The sequence below is a fragment of the Octopus bimaculoides genome, chromosome 1, assembly GCF_046866305.1.
Source record: "Octopus bimaculoides isolate indiv1 chromosome 1, ASM4686630v1, whole genome shotgun sequence".
In the NCBI taxonomy this organism is placed as follows: Eukaryota; Metazoa; Mollusca; class Cephalopoda; order Octopoda; family Octopodidae; genus Octopus; species Octopus bimaculoides.
Window position 1 is genome coordinate 100,205,939 of NC_142928.1, and position 25,943 is coordinate 100,231,881.

The 25,943-nt window shown below is 35.4% G+C and overlaps 2 protein-coding genes and 1 long non-coding RNA gene across 9 annotated transcripts in view; 1 reads left to right on the forward strand and 2 right to left on the reverse strand.

Moving 5' to 3' along the window:
* Positions 1-1,417: 1,417 nt before the first annotated feature.
* LOC106872260 (dual specificity protein phosphatase 22) lies at positions 1,418-25,053 on the reverse strand. Of its 2 annotated transcripts, none has more exons than XM_089354821.1 (5): positions 23,992-25,053; positions 10,668-10,784; positions 8,023-8,147; positions 7,373-7,544; positions 1,418-5,675 (listed from the first exon to the last, which is right to left on the reverse strand). In XM_089354821.1, the coding sequence occupies exons 1-5, from the start codon at positions 23,995-23,997 to the stop codon at positions 5,460-5,462; spliced, it is 636 nt and encodes a 211-aa protein (XP_089210947.1). In that variant the 5' UTR covers positions 23,998-25,053; the 3' UTR covers positions 1,418-5,459. The 2 variants fall into 2 exon arrangements, with proteins under 2 accessions (XP_089210947.1, XP_014774669.1); XM_014919183.3 differs by lacking the exon at positions 23,992-25,053 and adding an exon at positions 14,396-14,513.
* The window catches only part of LOC106872258 (putative tubulin polyglutamylase TTLL9), a 59,203-nt gene continuing 48,327 nt past the window's right edge, over positions 15,068-25,943 (forward strand). For 3 of the 5 annotated variants that reach the window (XM_089354763.1, XM_089354752.1, XM_089354774.1), the window contains exons 1-2: positions 15,068-15,438; positions 18,985-19,034. Coding sequence is in view for 2 of the 5 variants with exons in the window: in XM_089354795.1 (XP_089210921.1) it covers positions 17,085-17,141; positions 18,985-19,034 (107 nt within the window). In the remaining 3 variants the exon portion in view is untranslated. Of the gene's footprint in view, positions 15,439-16,956; positions 17,142-18,984; positions 19,035-25,943 lie in introns of those variants that run through there. The other 2 variants (XM_089354795.1, XM_089354748.1) reach the window with 2 other exon arrangements.
* Positions 20,491-23,998, reverse strand: LOC149137644 (uncharacterized). 2 transcript variants are annotated; one of them, XR_016242531.1, is made up of 2 exons: positions 23,710-23,998; positions 20,491-21,894 (listed from the first exon to the last, which is right to left on the reverse strand). It is a non-coding gene; the product is annotated as an uncharacterized LOC149137644 (long non-coding RNA). The 2 variants fall into 2 exon arrangements; XR_016242534.1 differs by lacking the exon at positions 20,491-21,894 and adding an exon at positions 22,552-22,900.

Here is a 25,943-nt window from a genome sequence, read left to right on the forward strand (position 1 = left end):
GAATGAAATCCTGCATCTGAAGCTGCTAACTGTGAAAGATTATTTGTCTTTTTGTGGACATCCTGTACATCAAAACTGACAAATAAATCTGAAACTAATGTCTTCTACAATAGTCTTGGGAAATGAAAATTAGAGACATGTCACAAGATTATAAATATTTTGTACATATATGATCATCCTTGCAGACATTACTTGTCCATTTTGTCTTGTGAAGACATCTTCATTATCAATATTTGTTATACTCAGGGCGGTGACCTGGCAGAAATGTTAGCATGCTGGACGAAATGCTTATTGGTATTTCGTCTGTCTTTGTTCTGAGTTCAACTTTGCCTTTCATCCTTTCAGGGTCGATAAATTAAGTACCAGTTGCATACTGAGATCGATCTAATTAACTGGCCCCTCCACAAAAATTTCGGGCCTTGTGCCTAGAGTAGAAAAGTTTATTTGTTATACTCACCTGCAAGGAATGTCACTCATATTATACCCCATACCCTCACAAACGGTCTCTGCACCCCTCTGAACTGCTTAGATTCCTCATTCCTGTTCTCACTATTTCAATCAATCACCTTTCTGTGCCTTTACCCACTGCCTGTTATCATTTCCCAACACCCACCTACTATAGCCCCTTATGTATCTCCACCTTGATCTACTGCTTTGTTCTGTTCTCCTTTCTGAGCCACTCATTTATCTTATACTTTGCCCCTCTGCATACTGGCATTTCCTACCATTTGCACCCCCACCCTTGTTTATCACTCACTATACAAACCTCTGCCTCTATCTGGTACTCTTTTATGAAAGCATCTTCTCTTTCATTCCTTCCCATGATCTATGGTCCTTGTCCTCTTTTATACTCACCTTCTTGCTCCTTGAGTTTACTTTAGCACCCCATAACTACCTTCCTCTTACCTCCTTCAGCCATATATCTCTATAGCAAAACATCTGTGCTTGTCCCTCTATCATACTTGCTATCAAATTCAACAACTGGCATACATCCACTCACTTCCACTCCCAAATATTTCCTTTCAGTAGTTGAAGCTTTTTCCTTCCTTTTCTTCTCTGGTGGCATGAAAAAAAGCACCCTGTACGCTCTGTTAATTGGTTAGCATTAGGAAGGGCATCAAGCTGTAGAAACCATGCTAAAGATGACATTGGAGTTTGATGCAGCCCTGCAGATCATTTATTCTTTGTCAAACTGTCTTACCCATGTCAACAAATAAAGATGTTAAACAATGATGATTATAAATAAAGAAGGCTTAAACACAAAAAGGTATTCACCATAAGTAAGCAATGTCAGAAGAGATCTCTACAGATCTTGTGAACTTCAAACTCTTTGTTGATTGCATCAACAAATCAGAAAACAAAGTCAACTTTCATTTCAGTTTCTTTTGATTTGAACTTTGAAAAACATAACTGAATATTTAGAATAAAGAAGTAATTTATTTCATTAAAATTCAGAAATAAAAATAATCTTTTCAAAAATGATATTTTAAAATAGCTTTCTCTACAAGTGAGATATAATATAGGTGAGAAATAAAAAGAAAAAAAAATATCAATTTCAATGAAGGCAGTGTTGTCTGAGCAAACTTTTGTGGATAACTATTTTTAAACATGTCAATATCAGTAAAACAATGAAAAAATAAATAAATAAATAATTATAAAACCATGGATACATTTCTTACTTTGAACATACTGATTTCTTTTGGTGGGACACATGGCCACAAATTTTTAGGACATAGCTTAATCTCATATAATTTTAACAACTCTGGAAAAATAGAAAGCAAAGATGAACCTGGCACAATTTGATACCAAGAACACAAGGGAGGAAACTAAATATTATAAAATATTTAGTACAGCACCCTACAAAATTTGCTGACATACTGCCCATTTCACTCAGATTAATGATAATTCATAAAAGACAATATTAAAATAGAAGATTGGAACAATATACCAACAATCATACTGTGAATAAATAAATAATTTGCCCAGGGAAGACAGCAAAGATTTCAATATAATAAAAAAGATTTAAAAATAATAACTGAGATATAAAGAAGATATAGTAAATTTATGAGTTAAGATAAGTGAGATCTCCAAATTAAATATTGCAAGTGGTGTCTCAAACACATGAACAACAAAATGGTGCTTGGAATGAAATCTAATTCATTTTAATCAGCATATAAGTGGGGAATATCTGGTGAGTATTTGTGACTGAACTTAATTTAAACAGTAAACTTCACTACACAAAATATTGTGCACATCACCCTATTACTGAGAAGTATTATACTATGTTGTAAGAAAAGGGTAAGGAGAGTTTTGTCACAGATTATTAAGAAGTTGCAAAACAACTGTTTTCCACATTAGATGAAACATTAAGAAGCAGTCAGTTGAAAGTTATGAAATTATCACTGCAAACTAATAAAACTTACCAGAGACCAGACTTGACTCTGCTGTATTCCCCCTTCACCCTGGTATCTGTTAACAGCAAAGTGAACAAGGTATAAGGAGAATCAAGGGTTTGGTTAAGGATACAGCACATTGGCAGTGACTGAATAAGAAATATTGACCTTTCTGCTGACATTCTAATTTTTCAGCTATGGCAGTTTTTATTAAAATAGTGTTTTGGTTTAATAATTTTTTTTTCCAAGTTAGGAGAGGCTAATTATGAAGACTGAAGTGTTTATGGCATAAAATAGTCTCAATTTTCATTAGAGTACAAAAGACCAACATGAGTCCACTGCTAGGAGGCCTTAGTTTATGGATTATTTTACTAAATCAATATATGATAAATTTGAGCTGGAAGTTCACTGACCATTATTAGTTTAAATATGAAATATTTAGAAGATCTGAAACATAATGCCTTGGCTGTGGAGATTGAAATGTGAAAGCATCCTATTGTTCTCTTAAGTAAACAGAAAAACAATTAGGAATCTCTTGCACATCTATTTCAGGATAATTGTTCCTCATCAGAAATATATTACTTTGAATCTAAATCATTTTATATACATATTTGATGTGTCACTGCATGAAACTCTTGGATCTTGAGTCACTCTGTTGCTTCTGCTAAATATTAATAAAAAAATATAAACTTATATTTTGAGTTCCATTTTTCCTGTTTGCTTCACCAAATATATATACATATATATATATATATATATACACAGTAGTTTACATCAGGATATAACATTAATAGCTGTTCAAATGTATATATAATATTTGCATATATGTTAGCCAGGTAATAAACTAGTTATCTAAATGATATACGCTTCAGGTATTCTGAATTATACCATGTTCTATATAAACATATATCATCTAAATTATCTAATTTCGTCTTTGGTCAGTGTTACGTGTTATCAGATTTGGGAATGTTAAACAGACTAGTATCTTATGCAAAAGTAGATTTATATCTCATCTGCTTAATGCTATTTATTAGATCAACAGCAATATGCCAGCTTTATGTATGCACCCATGGCTCAAGGCTACAATGATAATTTTTCCATTTCTAAATAAACATACATGTATGAGTTTTCTTCAAACTGACAGTTTTAACAGTCTAAACTTTTATGAAAATATAATCTCAAGATGAACTGAAAATCTATGTTAACATTTTCTAGAATTTGGATCACAAAATCTCAACTTTGATACAAGGGTATAACAGGCAAAAACACACACACACTGTTAAATGATGTATTGTTTTTCATTAAATGGTGAAAATAAATTTTTATTCATTTTTAGATACTATATATTATTCTTGGTCGTTCATCATTAAAAGTACTCCAAAAAATATATACAATCAACTTATTACATTAATCTACAACATGTGAAACCAAGTGGAAAATGTGCAGAAAACTGAGAAATGATGGAAGAAAGTAGGAGAAATATGTTATTCAGTCAGCTTCAATGTTAGAGGTTTTCAGGAATATTAGAAATAGTCAGTGAGGACTTCTTAGTGAGAGTGCAAGATTTTAATTTATTGGCAGCTTGTTATGAATTAAAAATTAATAAATATTGAATGAACTATAGTTGAAAGTATCACACATGATTATGACAGGTACCAGATATAAAGGCAACTGATAAAATAATGAAAGAAATGGGTCAAGGCAGAAGATATATTAAAGAAGTTTGCAAAGAGAAGTAATACATGGACAGTGATTTTTCAATTACATTGTCACTGGCAGCACTTAAGAAGATAGCACAAGATTGCTACTTTACAAAATAACAATAATACCTAAAAGTTAAAGGATTTCACAGATTAAGATGACTTATGGTACCATCAAATAATGCAAATTTTTTTTTATTAGTTTTATCTGGAGGAAGGGGCTATACCAAGAATAAATAAATAAATAAGACATATGGTACCATAAACATTCTGCTTAAACTGTTGCAGACTGACATCTACAGAAAAGTCATGAGCAAAGAAAGAGTTCCAGAGGATTGATATTCTGGGAAGAAAAGACCAGGTATAGTGTCTGAAGTAGTTAGTGTGGGGCTGGGGAGGGTTAGATACAATATGGGCAATGACTAGAGAAGAATGAGTTGAGGGATGTACATATGCACATGCGCGCACACACGCTCTCTCTCATATACACACACACACAAGGGAGCAGAGAGAAAAAAAAGTACAAAAAAAATCCCCCTAATTTTTGCAGGTTCAGGGAAAAGGAAAAATCATTTGAAGATTCACTGGAAAGAGGAATAGACAGAACTGAAGAAATGGTTGGCTTTCAATACCAGGGACATCTAGATACTGAATTTTCAACAATTTGACAGATATTAAACCAGGTCATGTTTCTATTTATGAATGTATATATGCACATGCATGTTTTATTTTATATGTTAATGTATTAAAAAAAAAACTAATGAAAAGATACTTGCTACAAAACCAACAAAATTCCACCCTGGGGGATGTTTATTTTTATACCAGTTAGTGAATACTGAAACCAAAAATTTACTTCTATCTGCCAGTCTATCTTCTATCAGACTACAGAATGTGCTGACCATGTACAAAACGGACAAAGCTACACCAATCAAGAATAAGAAATGCAGAAATATCAGACCCTACAACCCAACTCTGCTTAGCATCAGAAGAGTACAATGAACACAATGTGGATAAGGAAACCTTAGAGCAGGACACTGTTAGAGTTAAGTAATGAGGAAGACAATATTCAATCTTGAACACACAATGTTTAGTTCTTAAGTTGTTAAGAACAGCTTGAAAAAACAAACTCCAATTTCAAGCTAAAATTATTAGTAAATGAGAGAAGAATACAAATTTTTTCATCAGGAAGGTAACTTCACTGATTGTTTCATAAGAGAACTTGATAAAACACATTTCATAATACAACATAAATAGAATATAAATGATATTTCTATCAGCTTTCTTCCTTTGAATCATGATCCCAGTAAAATGATATATTTTCTAAATTGTTTTAAGAGAAGGACTTTAATAATATGATGAATTAGTTTCAGGTTTCATTGGATTTTGTCTTCGCAACATCTGTACAGCTTTTGCTTTCTTCAGATGTTTTTTTTCCTTCATTCAGGTTATATACCCAGACAGCAACATCACTGTGGGATCCATGAGCTAAGTAATGTTGATAACATTTAAGAAGCTCCTGACAGCGTTGTTCATCTTTTTTGTTATCATAGTCAGGGTACTTCTCTTTCAAACGTTTCCGAGCCTTGAAAAAAAAAAAAAAAAAAAATTTTTTTAACCAATCAAGTTTGAGAATGGCTGATATATTGAAGAACTGAAATAAAAGTCTTTCACTTGATTATATTTGTCTTTAATACTAATCAATTAAAATACAGGAAAATATAATATTTTACAAAATATTTAATCTCTTTTCAAACAATCATTTTAACACCCATTCTGATATGGTGATCCAGCATTCATGTCACAACTCCATACCAGTACACTAGTCTCTCCTGTGTGCACTGGCCAGTAATGCCTTTCAAACTTTTTCATTTCGCTTGTAATCTATCCTTCATACAAGCTATCATAACTCATCCTGATTACCTCAGTTCCCTCCAGCCCAGCAGTGCTTTTACCATTCAGTTTATAAGACTGATCTTTACAGAGAAAGAAACCCTTTATCAGCAGAGATAACAGTTCTATGAATTTCTTCAACTTTCGTGCACTTCATGCACTTTAATTACATCACCTGTAATAGAGACTATCAATTATGTTTACTGCACAGTTCATAAACTTCAATACAAAAGAGCTCACACTATTAACTACTCCTGTACATAAAGCATGTCTAAAGTCCTGTATTTTTCTATTGATCTAACAGAAATTCTACTGCATCTTTTTGAACCTATTGCTTATATTGAGTATGCAATAGTCAGCTGCTACTCTGTTCCTATATCTCAAGGAAGCTTGGTGGGATTTTTGAGTTTTTGATATTAATTTACATATTGGACCTTTGCCAAATTGTTTTTGGCCCATATATCCAGGTTTAGAACTTCTTTTGCAGTTTTTTTATATTCCATATAAAAGTCTGCATGTATATGGACATTTTTATAATTTTTGCCCTGAAAGCTGTCTACAATGATGATAATATAATCAAATTTTAGATATTCTTTTTTTTATTTGTAACTTTTAAAAAATAAAATATAAAGTAGGATTGAATTGTAAACATGTCTACAATTTTTAATGCGGTAGTACTGCTTCGGGAAGCCAATGTAAAAGCAAATAAAAAGTGATGCCTAAAAAATTCACTTTCATGTTTGATTTAGGCATCTACATATCACTAATGACTATCTCTCCCTAAATTAAATTACTTTTTTCTGATGACAATGGTTATTGCTATCTTACATGTACTGACCACCACTTAATGCCAGCTTATGGCTCAGGAGAGTTGCTAGAGTCTTCTTTGCATACTACAACTGCTAATGGAAAACAGGGTCCTGTCACTAAGAATGTTCAATCTACCACATTCAACAAAAACATCAAATATACGTTTAGTTTCACATAGACACAATATTTTGAGAAATCACTGGAAGAAGCAGACTTCATACAGAAAAAAAAAAAGGTGATGGTGTATGAGAGAAAAAGCTGTTGGAGTATGGTGGTGACAATGATTATTGTTGTTTAGCCTCAAGTCAGCCTTAATTGAGCTGACCTATGGTCAAAGGTATTCTCCCAATTACCATCTAGTCTATATTTTTTTCAGGCATAGTGTATCTAAGACATCATTATTTAATGTATCTGTCTTTTTTTTAAGATGGTAGGATGTGATTTTAGAGAGATTTGACTATTTCAAGCAGACCAAATGACCATGTAGTGGCTTCTTTGATGGCTTCTGATCATGACGATGATGGTGAGATGATAAATCAGAGAGATACATCCCTTTCACCATAAAATAAATTTACTTACAGCTTCCAACCCATTCTCTTCATATTCTCTCAGTTGCTTTTGGAAACCATAGTTTGGGTTAGCACAGTTCCGTGCCCCTCTTATAGCATTCATAGATTCCCTCCAGCTCAGGCTTGTTATCGTCATTATATAGGCTACTGTGAGTGTTACACTTCGTGATACTCCTGACAAACTGGAATTGAGATTAACCAATCAAGTAGACATATCTGGCTAAACTACATCAAAATGAAACTTGAAAACAAAATTTAAAAAAACAAAAAATAAAACAAAAATGAAAATAAGAAAAGGATAAAATTCCAGAAGATACAACTCTGATCATAAATTATTTGGCAAAGTGTTTAGAACAAGGACTGATGAAGTAAGATATTATAAAGGTGACAAAAAAATGAGAAATGAGTGTGTTGGATGGGCTAAAGAAGTGGTATACAATTTGCTTGTTCAAAGGAACAGAGGTAGTTGGTCAGTAGTTGTCTCAGCTTCAAGGGACATAAATCTTATTACAGTAAAAAAGCAAATATATAGAATTGTAGCAGCAACTACAAAATAGTTGTAAATGTCATACATTTTGTAACAAGGTCTTTTACAAGTGAGAAAGCAAATTTTTTTCATTGTGTGCAAAATGTCAATTGATAATTAAAATAAACTCTCACCAATGAATAAGTACACCACCTCCTTCTTGTCTAGCTTTGTGAATGAAGTCTATACTCTCTTCAAAATATTGGCTCAAACACTGTTGGGGATTGTCACTGGCAAAGATACATAGGTAAACTTTATCCTGAATAAAAAAATAAATAAAGCAAGGCTTCAAACTGGGGGAAAAATATATATATGTTTTAGAAGAAAGAAAAGATCTTAAGACCTTAAATGTAAAATATCTTATGTAAAAAAATATCATTTTTATTTAACAACTAAGAATTAGTTGTTAAATTTTAAGAGTAATGAAACTAATTAAAGCCTTGCAAATAGTTGATGTTTCACTTTTCTTCACACTTCAAAGTGCATTAGTAGCAAAAAAAAAAAAAAAAATTATAACTTGGAAATCTGAGATGCCACAGAAGACTTAGTAATTTTAAGAAGCGTGCACTAGACTAGCTTCTTCAGGTTCAGTATTGCAAGACAAGATACTTATAGATTATACAGTATACCACTAATTATGGAAAAACAAAAGTGCTCCCACTATTAACTACTCCTGTACATAAAGCACATATAAAATCCTGTATTTTTCTATTGATACCCCATCTTCCTTTTATAACTTTGAGGATGAATTAAAACTGTCACTAAATAGCCTGTCACTCAATTTACTGTATCTGCTATGACTTGATTGTTAACAGAAGTGTTAATTTGTTATTAATTTACACATTTGACTTTGGCATATATGTCAGGTTTGGAACCTCTTTCGCAGTTTTTTTTTTATATAAAGGTCTGTATATCTACAGAAGTGTTATAATTTTTGCCCTGAAAACTGTCTACAATGATGATAATATAATCATACTAACTACTTTAACTAAGTCAATGATGAGTTATAGGATCATAATCTGATGTTAGTATTTATCACAAGGCAGTGGTTCATAAACAGTTTGCTGAGGCACATTGGATGTTGCAAGGTATATCTAGGTGCACCACAAATTTTTGCAAGTAAAATGTAAGGTCACAGAAAATCCATGCTAATGTTTGAGTGTCATGAAAAGGAGTTATTTTCAATTTCATAAAACATAAAATAAGGAAAGCAATAGTTTTCTTCCATTTGTTTTGTTTTTTTTACTTAATTTTTAATTCTAAAACAGCCTTTATAAACCTACCTTGTAAAGTGCACCAGGATTTTTTTTTCGTTCAATCAACACTGTCACAAAATCAAAAAAGACTGAGAATTATTGCCATAAGGTTTATATGTAGGGTTTCTGTTAGTCAGTATTGACCATGTATCTGTGCATGTATGTGCAGGCCTGGGCAAGCAATTGTCTATATGCGTAAACCTCTCCCACTCCATACCACTGATATTTATCCAAAGGAAAGGCCACTGACTTGAGGCAATACAGCTTGGCATCAGTATCATCACTGGTGTTGTTAGAACACAAAGAACCAGAACAGTTACCACAAGACAACTCACCTAACTTTCTACCAACACTAATTTGCTGCCTTATAAGGTTTATAAGTGCTTTCAGAAGATAAAAGAGAAGCAACATTAACCCTTTAGCATTCAGATAGCTCTTGACATATAAATGTTGATTTATTCACATTGTTTTGAATTAATCATGCATAATCTCATAGTTATGAGATTTTAATGATATGGTTGTTTATTTTTAGAATAACATCATAGAATAGGTGTAAGAAGTCAGATCTGGTCAGTTTAAACATAAAACTGGTAGAATATTTAGGCTGCATATAGCCGGTTTAAATGCTGAAGTTATAATTATTGTAGAAGACGTCATTGATTTTTGTATATAAAAACAGAAATGTATATTATTATTTTTTTTTTGTTTTTAGTTTTTTTTACATCTATATTTAAGCTAGACTATCAAAATATTCATTAATCACAAGAACAACATGAAGTTATTATCCAGGCATTGAAAGAGAAAATGTAAGTGGAAAATGCAACTTTATTTCTTTAGATTCTTAGACTGTTTCCAGCCAATGTTGTAAATACATCATTATTCTTAAATCCTGTCAAGATATGGACTTCACAGGATATGGCAGGACCACAAGTTTGTAGTGGAGAGGCATCAAGAGTGGAAGAGTTAATGAAGATGATTATATTGATTTCAAATTTTGGCATAAGTCCAGCAAGTTTGGGGAAGGGGCTAAGTTGATTATATTAACTCCAGTGCTCAACTAGTACTTATTTTATTGACCCCAAAAGGATGAAAGGCAAAGATGACTTCAGTAGAACTTGAACTCAGAACGAGAAGACAGATGAAATGCCTTTAAACATTTTGCCCAGCATACTAACAATTCTGCCAGCTCACCACCTTAATGAAGATGATCATATTAACTCAGAGTTAAACTAAAACACTGCACTATAAGTTGAAGGTGTCGTTATATATTATTTAGGCGAATTCAGCAAGTATGGGAGACAACTCCAGTCATATTTCAAACTTATAACTCCTCAGCAAAGCATGAATTTTTAACACAATAGCTGAAGAAGTTTTAAGAGAATCAGATGTACCATATTCCACATAAAAAGATGTACACTATTCCACATGAGCACACATAAAACTGTTACTTCGTTTAGATACCATAATTACTTCAGGATTGTGTAGTTAATGTTAAAGAAAACTACATAAAATGACCAACTCACAGCAAGCAATGGTTTGGCATTGTCATGAACAGCTAAAATATGAGTAACTTGATTTTCTTTTTGTGCCTTTTCTTCTTTAGAATCATAGAAGTTTCCAATGTAAACTCCATCAAGAATCTGAAAAGAAACATTTCAAAAGAACAATAAAATTAATAGAAACAAATAATACACAGATATACCCCTTCACTCCTATAATACATTTAATGAAATGATACTTGAAATTTACCTCAATTGAACAATTTCTTTGTCCATGCTGTTATCAATAACATTTTTATATTCATATTTCGAATAAAATACTCTGCGTTGTGCATTTCAATTAATATTGAAAATAAGAAATAATTGATGAATTTAATAAACTAATTAAATATCATTATTAAGCTGGTTTTAGATAATAACTTAACAAAAGCATTTTAAGGTTGGTGATGCTGGGTAAGTTGGTATCAAAAGTGTTAAGAAGTTACAAGCTTTTACCAGGTTACGTGTTGCATAAGTGATTCTTATCATTTAATTAACATTTTGCACAGAGATAGTTTGCACAGCCAGACCAGCTGATAATTCCTGTTCATGTCTATCACTCTCTTTTATGATATGCACTTGAAGTTTATTTCTCAGAAAAAATAATAAAGGCTAACTGTAGGATGACAGACTTTCTCATTTACATCCTATAGTATTTTACATTTGAAAAGATTAATTCCGACTGAATATGTTTTGAAAAGACCAAATATACCACTGGCTGCTGTTTCCAACCACAAAAATAGATTTGCAGAGCCTTATCATGTTGGAAGAGCTTAGTAAAAGATACAGTTCTTAAGGTGATGAGTAACCAGTCAGATGCAATGTTAATTTTAGTGAAGCTGGTGACCTTACCAGAGACAATGAAGAAAACTGACAGACCAATCAGTTTTCAGTGTTGTCCATCTCCTACACTGTAGACTGCCTCTTATGAAAATAGAAGAGGATGCTGAAGAATTGGGTAATGACAGTGTGATAGAAATAACAGCTATCTTTGGAAATTTATGACTAAGTAAATTAACCAACAAGATGGTAATGTAACTGTGTTAGTTAAGTCCTGCCTGAATCTCATAATATTTTCTATTTCTTCTTGAGGAGAAAAGTGGCAAGAGCCCTAGAGCCTGTGCACAACTAAAGCCCCATAAGAAAATTAATATATTGGGTAACTTTAAATTAGTCTCAATCTCTGCCACCTACATTTGAGGTATCTCAAATAATATTAGTCCCCACATTTACTACAGAAATATATGTTCTCCACCCCTATCCAAAATGGATCTTTACATCTGTCTCGAAAAATAAGTTTTTTCACAATATATAATTTCATGTAACATATATATCTCATGTTTTAAAAAAGGTATATCATGTCCTTACATGTCATACGTTGCAACCAAAAGGATCAGTATCAATCAAGAGGGTACCCTACTGCAAAATACTGCCTCAAAATGTCCCTTCCAGTACATGCCAGTATTCAAAATGGACACAAAAGTGATGGTATTTGTGTTTGCATGATTAGGTAGTGGTATATTGCAACTATTCCTAAGACAAGAACAGTTGACACCATCTGATATAGGGCTGCATGTACTAGGGCCCAGTCAAGGCATAGTTATGTGTTACTAATTGTTCACTGTGCTAAATGTAATAGTTTAACCAGACAAAACTTTCCAGTGCCTGTTCTCCAAATCATAAATCAAATGGTGCAAAGGAGAGCAAACAATGGTTTGTATTTTGTCTTGGAAATTGCTTGCCTTGTAAGATTTTCTCTTTTACAGTAGATTCACAACTGCAAAGGCCACAGTCAGTTATGGCATCTAAACAAGGATGAGATAGAGAACACTAAACGGAGTAAGACGTTTGACAGATTGTCTGAACATGAAAACAGTACAGTACACAGAATCTATTGTCTAGCATTAGTGAGAGTTGGGGAAGAGGTTAGAGAATGATACAGGGATTAGTTTGAGGTCTCACAAAGGAATCATACGAGAGACTGAAAAATTACAAAATGTACTTACGGAGAATAATTAATGTGGACATTTTGGTTAACCTTCAGTTAACTACAACTATTTTTTTTTTCATTTCTTTGCCAGGGTCAGAAACTGGAGGTTAACCGAAATTTTTTTTAGGCAAAGAGGACATGCTTTCCATGAATTGGCAATTATGGAATTACATCCATAATGCAAACTTCTTGGGAGTCATAGAACTCATTATGAAATGCTAGGCTCATTATGATCTGTCCAAGTCAAACATACAGCAAAGGTTAGAGATTTACAAGAAAAGACGGGATCTGCTATAAATTTAGTATTACTCAGCATCATCTCAAATTAAATTCACCAGTAATTGTGTGGATTATTAAGTTCAGAACTATCTAAACTACTCCGTGGTGGAGTAGGCAACATTCGCATTGCTAAGGATGATTTTAAACTTTTTTAGTCATTGTAAAATGAAGATTAAATGATCAATGTAATGAATGGATGGTTGGAGGGACGGATAGGCGGACAGTCAGTCAGACAGAAACAAACATGAAAATGTTACTATAGGCAACATTAGCTCATAAGCAGTGTTTAACACAAGGTTTCTTTTGAAGCGTTAAACAATTTCGAATATTACTGGATTTGTCAAATGTTACGAATTTTATGTTTACATTCTTCAGGTTCATAATTTCTATAAAACTGGTTCGCAATCTTCAATTTGCAAAGAACCAGTGAAAATATATAAAGAGACCATACATTTGTAATGTGTATCGGTTATCAGTAAACAGAATGAGTAACTGTAGCAGTCGATCGATAACTGGCGGGTAGCACGGTTAGTATAGGAGCAGTAATAGGTTTTATTGATACATGTTTACAGCAATATTCCAGTGGCGGGTACTGAAACACTGAGAGTCATACGAATGTCACAAGACATCAGATCCACTGTAATTCATTTATTGTTATTGTCAAAAGTCATTATTATTATATATTAGAAATCAATACTAGGGTTAATGTAATCGCTCAACGGCTCCCTCAAAATTGTTTGCAGCGTGGCTAAATTAGAAACATTATTAATAGTTACACATTTGTATTTTGTATATACATAATTTTCCCTACCCTTTTTCATTCATATAATTCAGTGTAAGCCCCTCCTACACTTTTTTGTGACATTACCTTGTAATGTCACTTCATCGTCGCCCTTATGGCAATAATAAAAGACAACATTATTATAATTATTATCGTCATCATCTGCTAGCCATGATGTAGTCGTAGTTGTCATCACATTGACTCAATTACCCTCGAAAATACTTATATCAGGGTAGGAACGATTCATATTGACAATCAAAGTTACGAAAAGATAGTTATTTTAACTATTTTGAAGAGAAACCAAATTCTACAGAGAAATATTTTAAGGGCGAGAGAAAAGATGCTTAAAGAGATAATCAAGAAGTAATTAAAATCAGTTGTCTGGAAGTTATAATAGTGAAAATCAAATAAAAAGAAAGAACGATTCATTTGACGAAGGGAGAAATATTCACACCTATTGTTTATTATTTCATGACGTTATTTCTAGATAATATTTGTATATTTTCTAAAGTAAATTATTCTCTAAGTTTCATTTTCTAAAATCAAATGCTTTTGAAATCATATTTAAAAAAACATTACAGTTGTAAAGGAATAAATGTTATTATAAACTGTAAGAAGGCTGTGCTTTATAACCATCAAATAAACAGTAGAGTTATTGCTTACCTTGCTCATTCCAGACCCCATGAATCTTCTGCTTTTGACTCCCGCTAAAGACAAGACACGTTCAAAACACGCCATGTTCGAACGAGCTCTTTCTCTCGCTTTTATACTCAGACTATTCTCTCCTACTCATCTCTCCCCCTTCGCTTTAATTTGTTATATTTGCCTCATACTCTCCTCTTCCAACTTTTCCTTTTCCCTCTCACTATCCATCTCTACTATCCCTACTCCGACAGCTCCTACCCTCACTCTTTAACTTTCAGTATTCTCGCTTTAAACTTTTCTTTGGCAAATAGATTATGTAACGGACTCCTTTCTTCCATCTCTTCTCCCATTTCCTTCGTTTTCACTTCCTTTATCTTTCTTTCCTCTATTTCAGTCTTCTTCCTTTTCCCTATACTCTCTCCTTTTTATTTCTTTTTATATTGTTTTTCTTTTCTTTTCATCTCAGGCAATGAATCCTCGCTTTGTTTCTATAGTGTACTTCCTTTCTTCCTTCTCTTCCCCTATTTTTCTTTTCTCTTTTCACAATGCTGTCTCCGTTTTCCTCTCTCGCTTATCTTGGTAATAAACTATTAATTTGTCATCAATTTTTCTCTCACTCTTTATTTCCTCCCCTTCTTTAAGTGTCTGTTAATATAAACGTAATGTGATCAGTAACCATGGAAACGACAGCAACAAAGTATATAGTGTTTACAATCTACACATTGACCATGGTTTATTAGCTGTATGATATTTATTGACTAGTTAAGAAGAGTTTATCACGGCCTAGATCTCTTAAGTGTAATACTGCGGCCCTCGTCGAGCGGACTTAACATCAAGAGCATTTCAGCCACGCCCCTCTCGTCTTTGTTTACACTGAGGCCTGCAAAGCAATGCAAATTTTAATTTTAAACCTAGGTAATCCTGAGATTGGCATCACTCATAACCTTTGTAAGGCATCCCAGGCTGGTTTGAATATCTGTGTCAACGGCTGCAGGAAAAATAGAATAAAATAAAATGTAAAAAAACGTGGATGAGGAAACAATTCTAGATGGCTGTGGCAGGTATGGAAATGGTTACACGACAGATTTCATTACTCTGTGGGAAGAAGTGGAATCGATCTTTAAACATTTATGAAAAATAGTGGCTTTATATTTGCTATTTACTGCAAAAACAGAACTCAGTAAAACCGGTCAGTGAAATTTGCACAGCAGTTCAAGCGCAGACAAGTAGAATAATTAATAAATTCATAGTAAATTCACGGTGTTTTTGGTTAATTTGAAACGTAAGTTATACCCGTTAACTTGATAAATCCTGTCAGCGCATGTACTGTTATGCAAATTTGACTAACCGGTTGAGATGAGTTCTAATTTGTATACAGTGTAAAATAGATGCTTGTTTGCTTCACGCTCTTGTTTGATGGGGCTGGAGTCCTCCCAGGTTAGTGGTCCCAGAGGCGTCATCATGCATAGGGCCGACCTGGTCCACCAGTGCTCTCCCATCGCTGGCGGTTTCGTGGCAGCCCCTCTGCATCTTCCAAGGTGACGTCGAGCCTCAGGAGATCTTCTACAATGACGTCCAGCCCTCTGGTGAGGAGCCTACCACGAAGCTTCTTCCAGCCTACAGCTGCTGCGTCGAATGAAAATAAAGCGGGAGACAGAGGTCATGTCTGTATCAGCGCATGCGATGGGAAGCTATGAGGTATGAAGTAGATATAAACTACTAATTTCTCTGTAGACAAAAGATGGGCATTCTTTCTCCGATGAAAGACTAAGAAGACTAGAAACTGTCAGATCTATCTAACTTTTTCTGCCATCAGGTCAAAAACCAACCAGTGGTGGTTTACTTCTCGCGACGAGACTAAAACCGGGATCTTTTCGTTTTGACACATAGGAGGCCTGATTGTATAGATGTTTTATATGCCAATTGAGAATATCACAATTTTATTTATTTATATATTTATTTATTGGCAATTAATAACAAAAAAAGTTACGAGCCTTAAATTCATTAAGTCAGCTATAGTTATAAGGGAAATATAGACTTACAAATTTTTAATTCCGACTCCCAAATACTACAAAAACAAGCAAAATCTAAATGTAATTGTAGAGATACGACTAGGTGTTCTTTGAAGGGAAATTGTCAAAAATATAGTATACAGAACAGGTATAAAATCAGCTAACTGTACAGTAAAAACGTACATCGGAAGTTACAGGATGTTGCACAAGCACATGGCTCTGAGAGCACTGCTTTTTAAAAGAGAAACAGCCGAAAGCTAATGGAGCCGGTTATGTCATTCACTAATGGATATTACGATCTGTACTCTCTTAATGCTTTACTTTAAAGCATGAGTATAACAACTGATTATTAGTATCACTATGCCTAAGCGAAATAATGTTTTGTGTGTGTGTGTGCGTGCGTGCGCGCGCATGTATATTTCTCTTATACACACGCACACACACAGACAGACAGATTCGCGCACACATTCACACACACACACACATATAAAGAGACAAAGAGACAGACCGCGCGCGCACACAGACAAATTATATAAACCTTCCTGTTGATAATATGCACAGTAAAAAAAGTACACGTACTCGTAAAAAAGAAAGGTTGGATCTAAATGTATTTATTGAAACTAACGCTAAAATAAATGGTGGAATTGCACGGTTATTATAAAAACTATAACGTTGTTGGAAGTTTGTAGTGAAACATGAACTATAATACCGCTTTTGAAATAGTTTTTCTGACGCGTTTGATTCTTGAGAAGGTATAGATACACTTATGTAATACTGGATGTGGAGTTTTAGGAGATAACATCTTTGAAATCTATATTTTTTGTTAGACGTTCGTTACTTCTATGTTGAGAGTTGTAATTTAATACCTTTATCTTTCCGACAAGAAGTGAATGCTCCGAAGATAACACTGTCTATATTGTCCAAAAACTTGAGTTACTACATCTGCATGGGTACACATATGTGTATATGTGTGAGTGTGTGTGTGTATTCACATACATATACACATATGTGTATGCGCCTAGATGTAGTGATCAGTTTTGGGGCAATATTGACAATGCTTTTCTAGAGCGCGTTCATTTCTTGACATGTGTATATGTATGTATGTATGTATGTATGTATGTATGTATATTCTATTTTTTAATTATTATAAATCTTCCACTGAGGAGGGAGCCGGTTTCCAACAAAGATACAAGGCTCCGTCTTTGAGATGTAGTTTACACAGACAAATTCACGTTTGGAACTTGAGAAAAGTCTTGCATATTTTTACTGTTCCACTCACAGATTGCACTTGTAATGTACGAATTAGCTAGTCGATTTCTCTTTCTGAAAATCCCAGTTTATCCAGATTCTCCTCCAAGCATTTACCAACAAAACCAAGTGCTCCAATTATTATTGGTATGAATATGAATTTATAGTCTGGATATAGAAGCTGGAAGTTTATAAACTTTATACAATATCATAACCTCTACTATTGAAATAATAATATATAGGAGTTGAACGATATGTTATGGAACTGAGCCTTACAATTATTTGGATATATTTTTTCTGGTGCATAAATACTTATCATCTCTCTCTTTCTCTCCTCTGTGTGTGTGTGTGCGTGCGCGTGCGCATGTGTAATCCAAATAATAAGACAAAGAAATACTTCAACACATCTTTAATGATCAGTTCCAATTGATTCTGTACCAAATCTGCTTGCAACGCCAGTTTAAGCAACAATTCGAAGCGAAAATTTACGTAATGTTTGCAGTTTTAGACATTAAAGTGGCATTTCATCAGACTTGCATCAAAGGTGGGCTCTTACATTGTGCCAATGTAAGAGCGCACCTTTTGATGCAAGCCTTCACTAAATCCACACGATGGTTTCACCGTCATGAAACAAGGATTTTCTACACTTAAAGAATTTCGGTGTTAGTCTGAGTTTTGATTGCTCAGAACTCGGGTTGAGTGTTTCATTGGAAATACCCTATCTTTAAATCCTGCTAGGACCTCTTATATATATATATATATATATATATATATATAGGAAACGTGTCTCCTCTCCCCTTAAAAACGAACTGCATGAAACTAGAGCTTTCTGTCTTTGTGTAAATACTTTGTCTCACCATCACATAATATCTCTTCAACATAGCTAAATCTTCACCACAAGTCTAGTTCTCCACTTCAAAGCCAAAAACTACGACCAACCCTTTACAAATCCTAAATGAAACCCATAATGGAATACTATTTCCGCAGCTGGGATGGTGCTGTTATTACACATGCATACATCCTACACTGCATTTAAATAAAAATCCCTCGAATGATCGACATGAAGTTGCTCACCAACACACTCCAACTCTGTTCCACTTTTCCTATTCTATTAACTCCACTTACAATAAAATTCTTCTCAACAGTGATGGCTGCTCTCGTGTCACCTTTAAACTCTGTCACCTTTAAACTCATTTTTTCTTCCCTTCTCGTGACTTATAATACCCACATTCTAGGTCCTACACTGACTACTTCACCCAGGCTTTCTTCCCAGAATGTCAGTCCTCTAGAATTCTTCTATCCTGTCTGTTTTTCCTTACATTGTCATCTTGCATCTTTTTTTTGAAGAGAAACATTAACTGGAGCCAAGAATTAACTGTTGTGGCAATTGTATCAAGGTAAGAGAATATTTCTATTACAAAAGTAGTGGCTCTCACCACAATGAGATTCAATCGATTTTAAAGAAACCAACCCTTTGAGATTAAATAGTCATAATATGCCGTTTTTCCCTCTCACATATTATCTACGTCTGTAAGAAGACCGGAGGTTGAGGAGGGGTAGTAGTTTTGCTCCGAAAAAGCTTGGCTCTGCTGACAAATACAATCTTTGTAGACCCAGAAGGTGGGCTGGTCGTTCTAGACTTGAAGTACAGAGATTAGGCTTTCAGATTAGTTGGCATTTATGCGCCGAGTCTTAAAAGCAAACAGACTGATTTCTATCGACGCCTGTAGAACTTTCTCGTGACGTCGAAGACATTAGTGGCGTTAGATTTTAACACTATACTGGATGCACGCCAGGATTGTGCTGGCTCAATTAATAGGAAGGAAAACATGCACCTCATCGATCTGCTTGAGCGGTTTCAGCTGGCAGATCGTTACAGACTTGATCACCCTAGCGTCCCAGTGTGAACCTGGAGTAATGGCGACGAGTCGTTCAGGTCTCATATAGATAGAATAACAGTTCGTACTAGAGATAAGTCTAGTTTTAGTTGTCCTCAGTTTGTTCTGGTCTCCTACACGGATCACAAGCTAGTGATGTGTAGGGTGAACATAAATAGAATACATAGATAGGGATCTGGCTAGTGGAAGCTAAACAAGACTATTTTGTCTTATGTGGCATACCGCAGTCAGATTAAGGAGGCACATGTTAAATGACAGGTGGTGATTTGCCCTCAAACGAGCCATTCGACTTGAGTCAATTAGATTTAGCCAACAGCTAAGTTTAGAGTAGAAGGGAATCTAGTCAAGGATTTAGAAGAGGCGTTAAGGTTGGGCTCTGCATCCCAAGTTTTGACAGCGAGATCGGCCTTGGACAGACACCTCAAAATCAAACACGAGGGATGCAGAGTTCGGGTTAAAGTACGTGCATTGGACCGCGAAGGAATTAACGTTGCCGGGTGAGCCCGTACAGTAGAGACCCAGCGTGGCAATGATGCCGCAATTGGATTTTTGGTCGATGAACAGGAACGTTTGATTGAAGGACAAGATGAGATGTGTGAGGTCTCTTACATTGCCGAGTTGTTCGGGAGGAGTGAGGCGCTGGACCATGGTGAGCCCCTTCGGGACTTCCTGATTGGTGGTCCGCGTCTCTGGGCACGAGAGGCTGAGTGCTGTGAGGGACCGATCACGGCTAAAGAGGTTATAGAGGTACTGTCCGAGTGCCCCCCGGGACAAGTCGCGGGTATTTGATGGACAACCCTACGAGTTTCTCAAAAGTATGCCAGACTTGTTCGGGCACCTACTGGCCAGCGTCTATGCCAAATGGCAGCAGAATGGGAGAATTCTGAAGGCTGCGAGCCGGTGGGTGGTGACGTTGATCAGAAAGGATCTGAGCAAGGGGAACATTATTGATAACTTTAGGCCCATAACTCTGTGAAACACACAGTTAAAGATATTGGCACGGGTCGTGGGCAGCCTTGTTGGGGAAGCGCAAACATGCGCCATCCCAGGCAGGACGATACACGACAATCTCCACCTCATACACTACACCTTAGAGCGGGTGGGTAAAATATCTGGCAAAGGTGGGGACCTGGTACATTTAGACTAGTCTAAAGCGTTCGATAGGGTTGACCATCGGTACCTGGCGGCGGTTCTCGGAGTGGCCGGTCTAGACCCAACTTTCTGAGGCTGGATCGCTGCTTTGTACAGCAACATCGAGTCTGCCGTCCGGGTGAACGGTTTCTTTTCGAAACCGTTCGACATTAAGCGTTCTGTTCGCCAGGGATGGCCCCTGTCTCCGCTTTTGTATGTGTTGGCTCTTGAGCCATTGCTGCGAAGGATGGAGGCATCTTGCGTGATCTGAGTTGTGCAAGAACTGCGACCGCGTATGCGGATGACATCACCATCATCGTGTCAGATGAAAGGCAGCTACCTTGTGTAGAAAAGTTACGAATGAACGGAAATGACTAAGTGCAGCCATCTAACGACAAAAGGGGATACGTCAGATAATGGCGGTGGGTCAATTAACCCGGTGATGTATAAAATATGGAATTTTTAATTATTATCTCGATTTCTGTAAAAGTTTTAAAATTTTCATTCGATTTCATTACATTTGTCATTTCATTATAATCACACTGTGTATGTTCGCTTGTCTGTCTTTGTGGTGTCTCCACTGTGTTGGGCCCTGTGTGGCCAATAAAAGAAACTGAGATGAGAAATCGCAGGAAGTCGAAAGGTGTCGTTCGTAGAGTCACAGGAAATAGTTGAAAAGTTGTTATAGTTCGTTGAGTTGTTTTGGATTGGTTACAGTTGTTGGCAGAGTATTTGGGAATACATCAAATGGAGACAGCTGGTGTCTACCCCATACCGTGGTATTATATATGACACTGTATTAGTGAACGACAATAAGGTAACATATATAGAAACCACGTTATAAAAGTGGCGACGAGTGATTCGAAGGTTACGTTGGTCATTAACAATTTTTTATGATACAAAAAATTCGTTAGTTATGGGAGACCTACTAGCTGACGTATTACAGTTGCAGGAGTTGCACCAACAACTACAACACAATCAGTTCTGGAACTGATGTTGAGGTGGTCGGGAAACACTTCAAGTTCGTTTTCTCCAGATGGCTTAGCGAATGTTATAACTGAATTTAGTTATAACCCAGAAGAAGGTATAACCTTTTCGGTGTACTTCAGTAGATACGAAGAAATATTCAAGGAAGAATGCAAGTGTTGGACAGACGATGAAAAAGTGAGACTACTGTTACGGAAACTAGGTCCTTCAGAACATGAAAAATACTGCAATTTTGTCTTACCTAAAAAAAAAAAAAAAAAAAACATGTTTCGAGGAAACAATTGAATTGCTATCCAAAATGTTCAGCGATAAGAGTTCCCTGATTAACACTAGCTGGGAGTGTTGGAACCTAGTAAAAGAAGAGGACGAAGATTTTGTCATTTATGCCGGAATCGTAAATAAAATGTGCGAAAAATTTAAACTGAAGGAATTATCTCCGGATACGTTTAAATGCCTCGTCTTTGTGCAAGGTTTGATAGCAAACAAAGATGCAGAAATACGTGAACGGATTCTTACAAAACTAGAACATGAGGACCAGAATTTAATCCTCAGGCAGTAGCAGAGGGATGTCGAAGAATTATCAATTTGCGACAGGATGTAAAGAAGATTGAAGAAAAAATTTCTAAAGTACAGACATGTCAACCGGGAATAAATAAAGAAAAAGGAATGTCATGGCGAAGTTCATGCTATGGGTGTGGAGGTCTGTATTTTAAGAAAGACTGCCCATTTCAAACATGGAAATGTTTTAGCAGTCAAGAATAGGACATAAAAACTCGCACTGCACAGCGAAGCAAGAAAGGTTGGAAAAAAAATTCTTCCAAAAAGGTTTTTTCAATGGAAAGTCATGACGATACCCCAAAAAGAAAGTACGTGTATGCAAAAATAAACGACGCGAACGTGAAACTATAACTAGACATGGGTAGCGACATTACAATTTATTGATACCGACATGGGGAAGAAAATTGGTAAACCTACATTAAAGAAAACATCGAAAAGTGCACGAGGCGTTACAGGTGAAAGATTACACTTAGGCGAAATGGTAAGAGACATTACATTTCGTTATAAAACCAGTAAAACAAAAGTGTTTGTGTTAAAAAATGCAACAAACTTGTTCGGCACCGACTGGATGGAATTGTTTCATTGAATGTCTGAAAACGTGTCACTATCCGCTACCTACTCCGGAAGATATTTTTGTGAAGTTAAACGGGGACAAGTTATTTTCGAAACTGGATCTCTTCGATGCGTACCTGCAAATTAGAGGAGACGAGGAATGCTCAAAATGCCTAACAGTGAATACGCTTAAAGGACTATATAGATTTAACAGATTACCATTTGGTCTAAAGGTCACACCTGCAGTTTTACAACAGGTTATGGGTGCAATGTTTGCGGACTATGAATTCGCAGTTCCATACTTGGATGATATATTAATCAAAAGTGAATCTCGTGATCAGCATGTCGAGCATGTAAAAATGAAAAAATAAGAGATTACGGTTTCACACTGAGTGACGGAAAATGTGAATTTTCTTACCTAAAATTAAGTATTTAGGACAAATTATCGACAGGAACGGACGACGATCGAACCCGTCGAGGGCAGACGCAGTTAAAAAATATACCTTCTCCGGCAAGCTTTTCTAGGTCTAGCGAATTATTATCAAAATTATATACCATATATGCATAAATTGAGGGCTCCACTTAATAATTTGCTAAAAAAGGATGTAAAGTGAAATTGGTCAAATAATTGTCAAAAGGCGTTTGACGATATTAAAAAAATATTAGTATCGGATTTGTCGCTGGCTCATTTCGATCCTGCAGAGGAGTTTATAGCTTCTGACTCTTTTGAAGAAGGCGATGATTCATGCCTCACGTTCTCTGAAAAACTACAGTCAAATAGAGAAAGAAGCTCTAGCAATCATTTTTGCTGTGAAGAAATTTCACAGATTTTTGCACGGTAGAAGTTTTTGGCACCAAACTGATCACCGACCATTAGTATCAATTTTGGGGTCGAAGAAAGGAATTATAATTATTTAAAGCTATATATTGCTAAGTCCACACTTACAGTTTGCATCTCCAGTCGGGAACCTCCATCTTGTATGTTGATCTACTGGAATCTGTTCAGAGAAATCTAGCCAAATACCTTCCATCAGTCTCTTAGCATATCTACAACGTCTTGCTTCTCTGGGCATCGATACAATAAGGTTTCGATGTCTAGCAGTTGATTTTGTAGAAACCCTTGGTCACCTTTTTGAATTCAATATCTCTACCATCCATAGATATGCTTATAAAAATAAATAGAAATAAAAATAAACAGCGCAAATTGTCGAGGCATGAAATAAATTACCCGCATCCTTCAAAAACCATCCTTCTTGAGATTTGCTAATGCTACTCCTGACGTCTCATGCACCACTTCTTCTTTGTAGTTCAATCCCTCTTTTCTGTCTTTCTGTATTTTATACTGTGTACTATGCATACACTTTTGGCCATCATTGTTGCTTTTTGTCCCGCTTTTACTTTTGTCACAAGCGACCATATGATGTTTCATCTATACTGATATGATAGCTGCTTGAGTTAAAGAATGAAGATATGTTTCTATGCTGTATGAAGAAATAACTGAACAATACCTGCGAACATTTAATAGAAGAATTTATTGTCGCACATAACAAACTGCGTTGCCATTTTCAGTTGACAACAGCAATAATTACAGACTGGGAGAGAGATACTGCTCTGAGATTATAGCAAGCTATTGGTATGGCAACATACGGATTGTCCAACATATGTGAAAACAATTGTGCTCTCTTCGTGGCGACAGTTCTTGGTCATCTATCTTATCCTTCTGTTCTGGCCGTCTACCTAGGCCGTCTGGTTGCAAAAGTTCGCACCGAACGGTTTATATAGGGGACCAGAAGCCAAATCCTAGAATGTCCGAGAAAACCTTGTCCACGCCATTGCTTCATGCTGATTGAGTCGATTAATAGACCAATCACGTGAAACTATGGTGGTTTGTTCGTGATGTATGACCTCATGTCCAGGGATTCGGTTTCGAATCGCCGCTACACTCTTTTCCGACGAGTTGTAGTGCACCTGAGCACTATATACAATCAGCTTATTACTATAGAAGAGATAGGTATATATATATATATATATGAGAGAGAGAGAAATAAGAGAAGAGTATTAATATCAGAAATATCTGAATAAAACGAGGTGCATTCATTAAAAAGTAATTATTTGCTGCCAACTCTGCGGTGGTTTGCAAATGATGTCTCTCAAACTGTCTTTGCTGTCATGCTCAGAAACTGAGAAGATGGTGAACTAGTGAGATTATCGATTGCGTGCGTGTTTTTACAGTTGCTCAGGTTGATATATAGTCAAGCGTTGAGTAAGTGTAGATGTGAAAATTGAGTATAGCTAGACAGACGCGCATAACACTTTTGCAGATTGGATTAGCATCTGACGATAATTTAACAGAGATACCAGGGGATGAGGAGTGATAAAGTGAGTGAGTTTTGAGTAAAACAAGTACGGATTTTTTCATGTCAAAGTTCATAGACAGTTTCCAGAAAATCTTCCAAGTTGAAAAAAACCTTCAATGCACTGTTACAATGATCTATTTCAGTATATTAGAGTATTGATCGGTTTAGTGATTCAGGACAAAACTGAACAGTTATCTGCAATTATTGGAACACAAAGGTTCTCGAATATAAATTCAATAAAACCTTGTTTAGATTGATATATAATAGTTACACTTTAATCAGAGTGGCAATAATGTACAGAAAATAGCCCATTCCTTCCTTTGCTTGTTAACAAAGTGCATTGAAGGTGAAATAAAGTGAAATATTGTTTTCTTTAATATTGTACAAAAGTTACGATTTCTTGTCGTGAGCTTTCAAACTGACTATGCAAACGCCCACCTATTATTAGAAGTTATTGTATCGTTGAAGCAAAATAGTTGTCGTTACTATTCCCAATAACATTAATGATTCTGACCCCCTTTTGATAGATGGTGCCTTTTAATATTAAAAACGGACATTAGTAACTGCATACGATACTAATTAGACGGTTCTTATCCTGTCACCGACACTGCTGTGTTTATTGTAAAGATACCGTTTAAATAACTCATACCAACAAGTAATAAATATTAATTCCTTTTACTAATGGCACAAGGCCAAAAATTTTAAAGAAGCGGGATAGTCAACTGCATGTACTCTAGTGCTCAACTGGTACTTCTTTTATCGACCCGAAATGATGGAAGACACAATCGACCTCGGCGGAATTTGAACTCAGAACGTAAAGCCG

Bases quoted from the DNA above. Each gene is read 5' to 3' on its own strand.
- LOC106872260 (XM_014919183.3), bottom strand. From the start codon at position 14,470: ATGGCGTGTTTTGAACGTGTCTTGTCTTTAGCGGGAGTCAAAAGCAGA. The intron at 10,785-14,395 runs GTAAGCAATAAC...GTTTCTTTTCAG, and splicing joins TGGGGTCTGGAATGAGCAAG to ATTCTTGATGGAGTTTACAT. The intron at 7,545-8,022 runs GTGAGAGTTTAT...TCTCAATTCCAG, and splicing joins GGTGGTGTACTTATTCATTG to TTTGTCAGGAGTATCACGAA.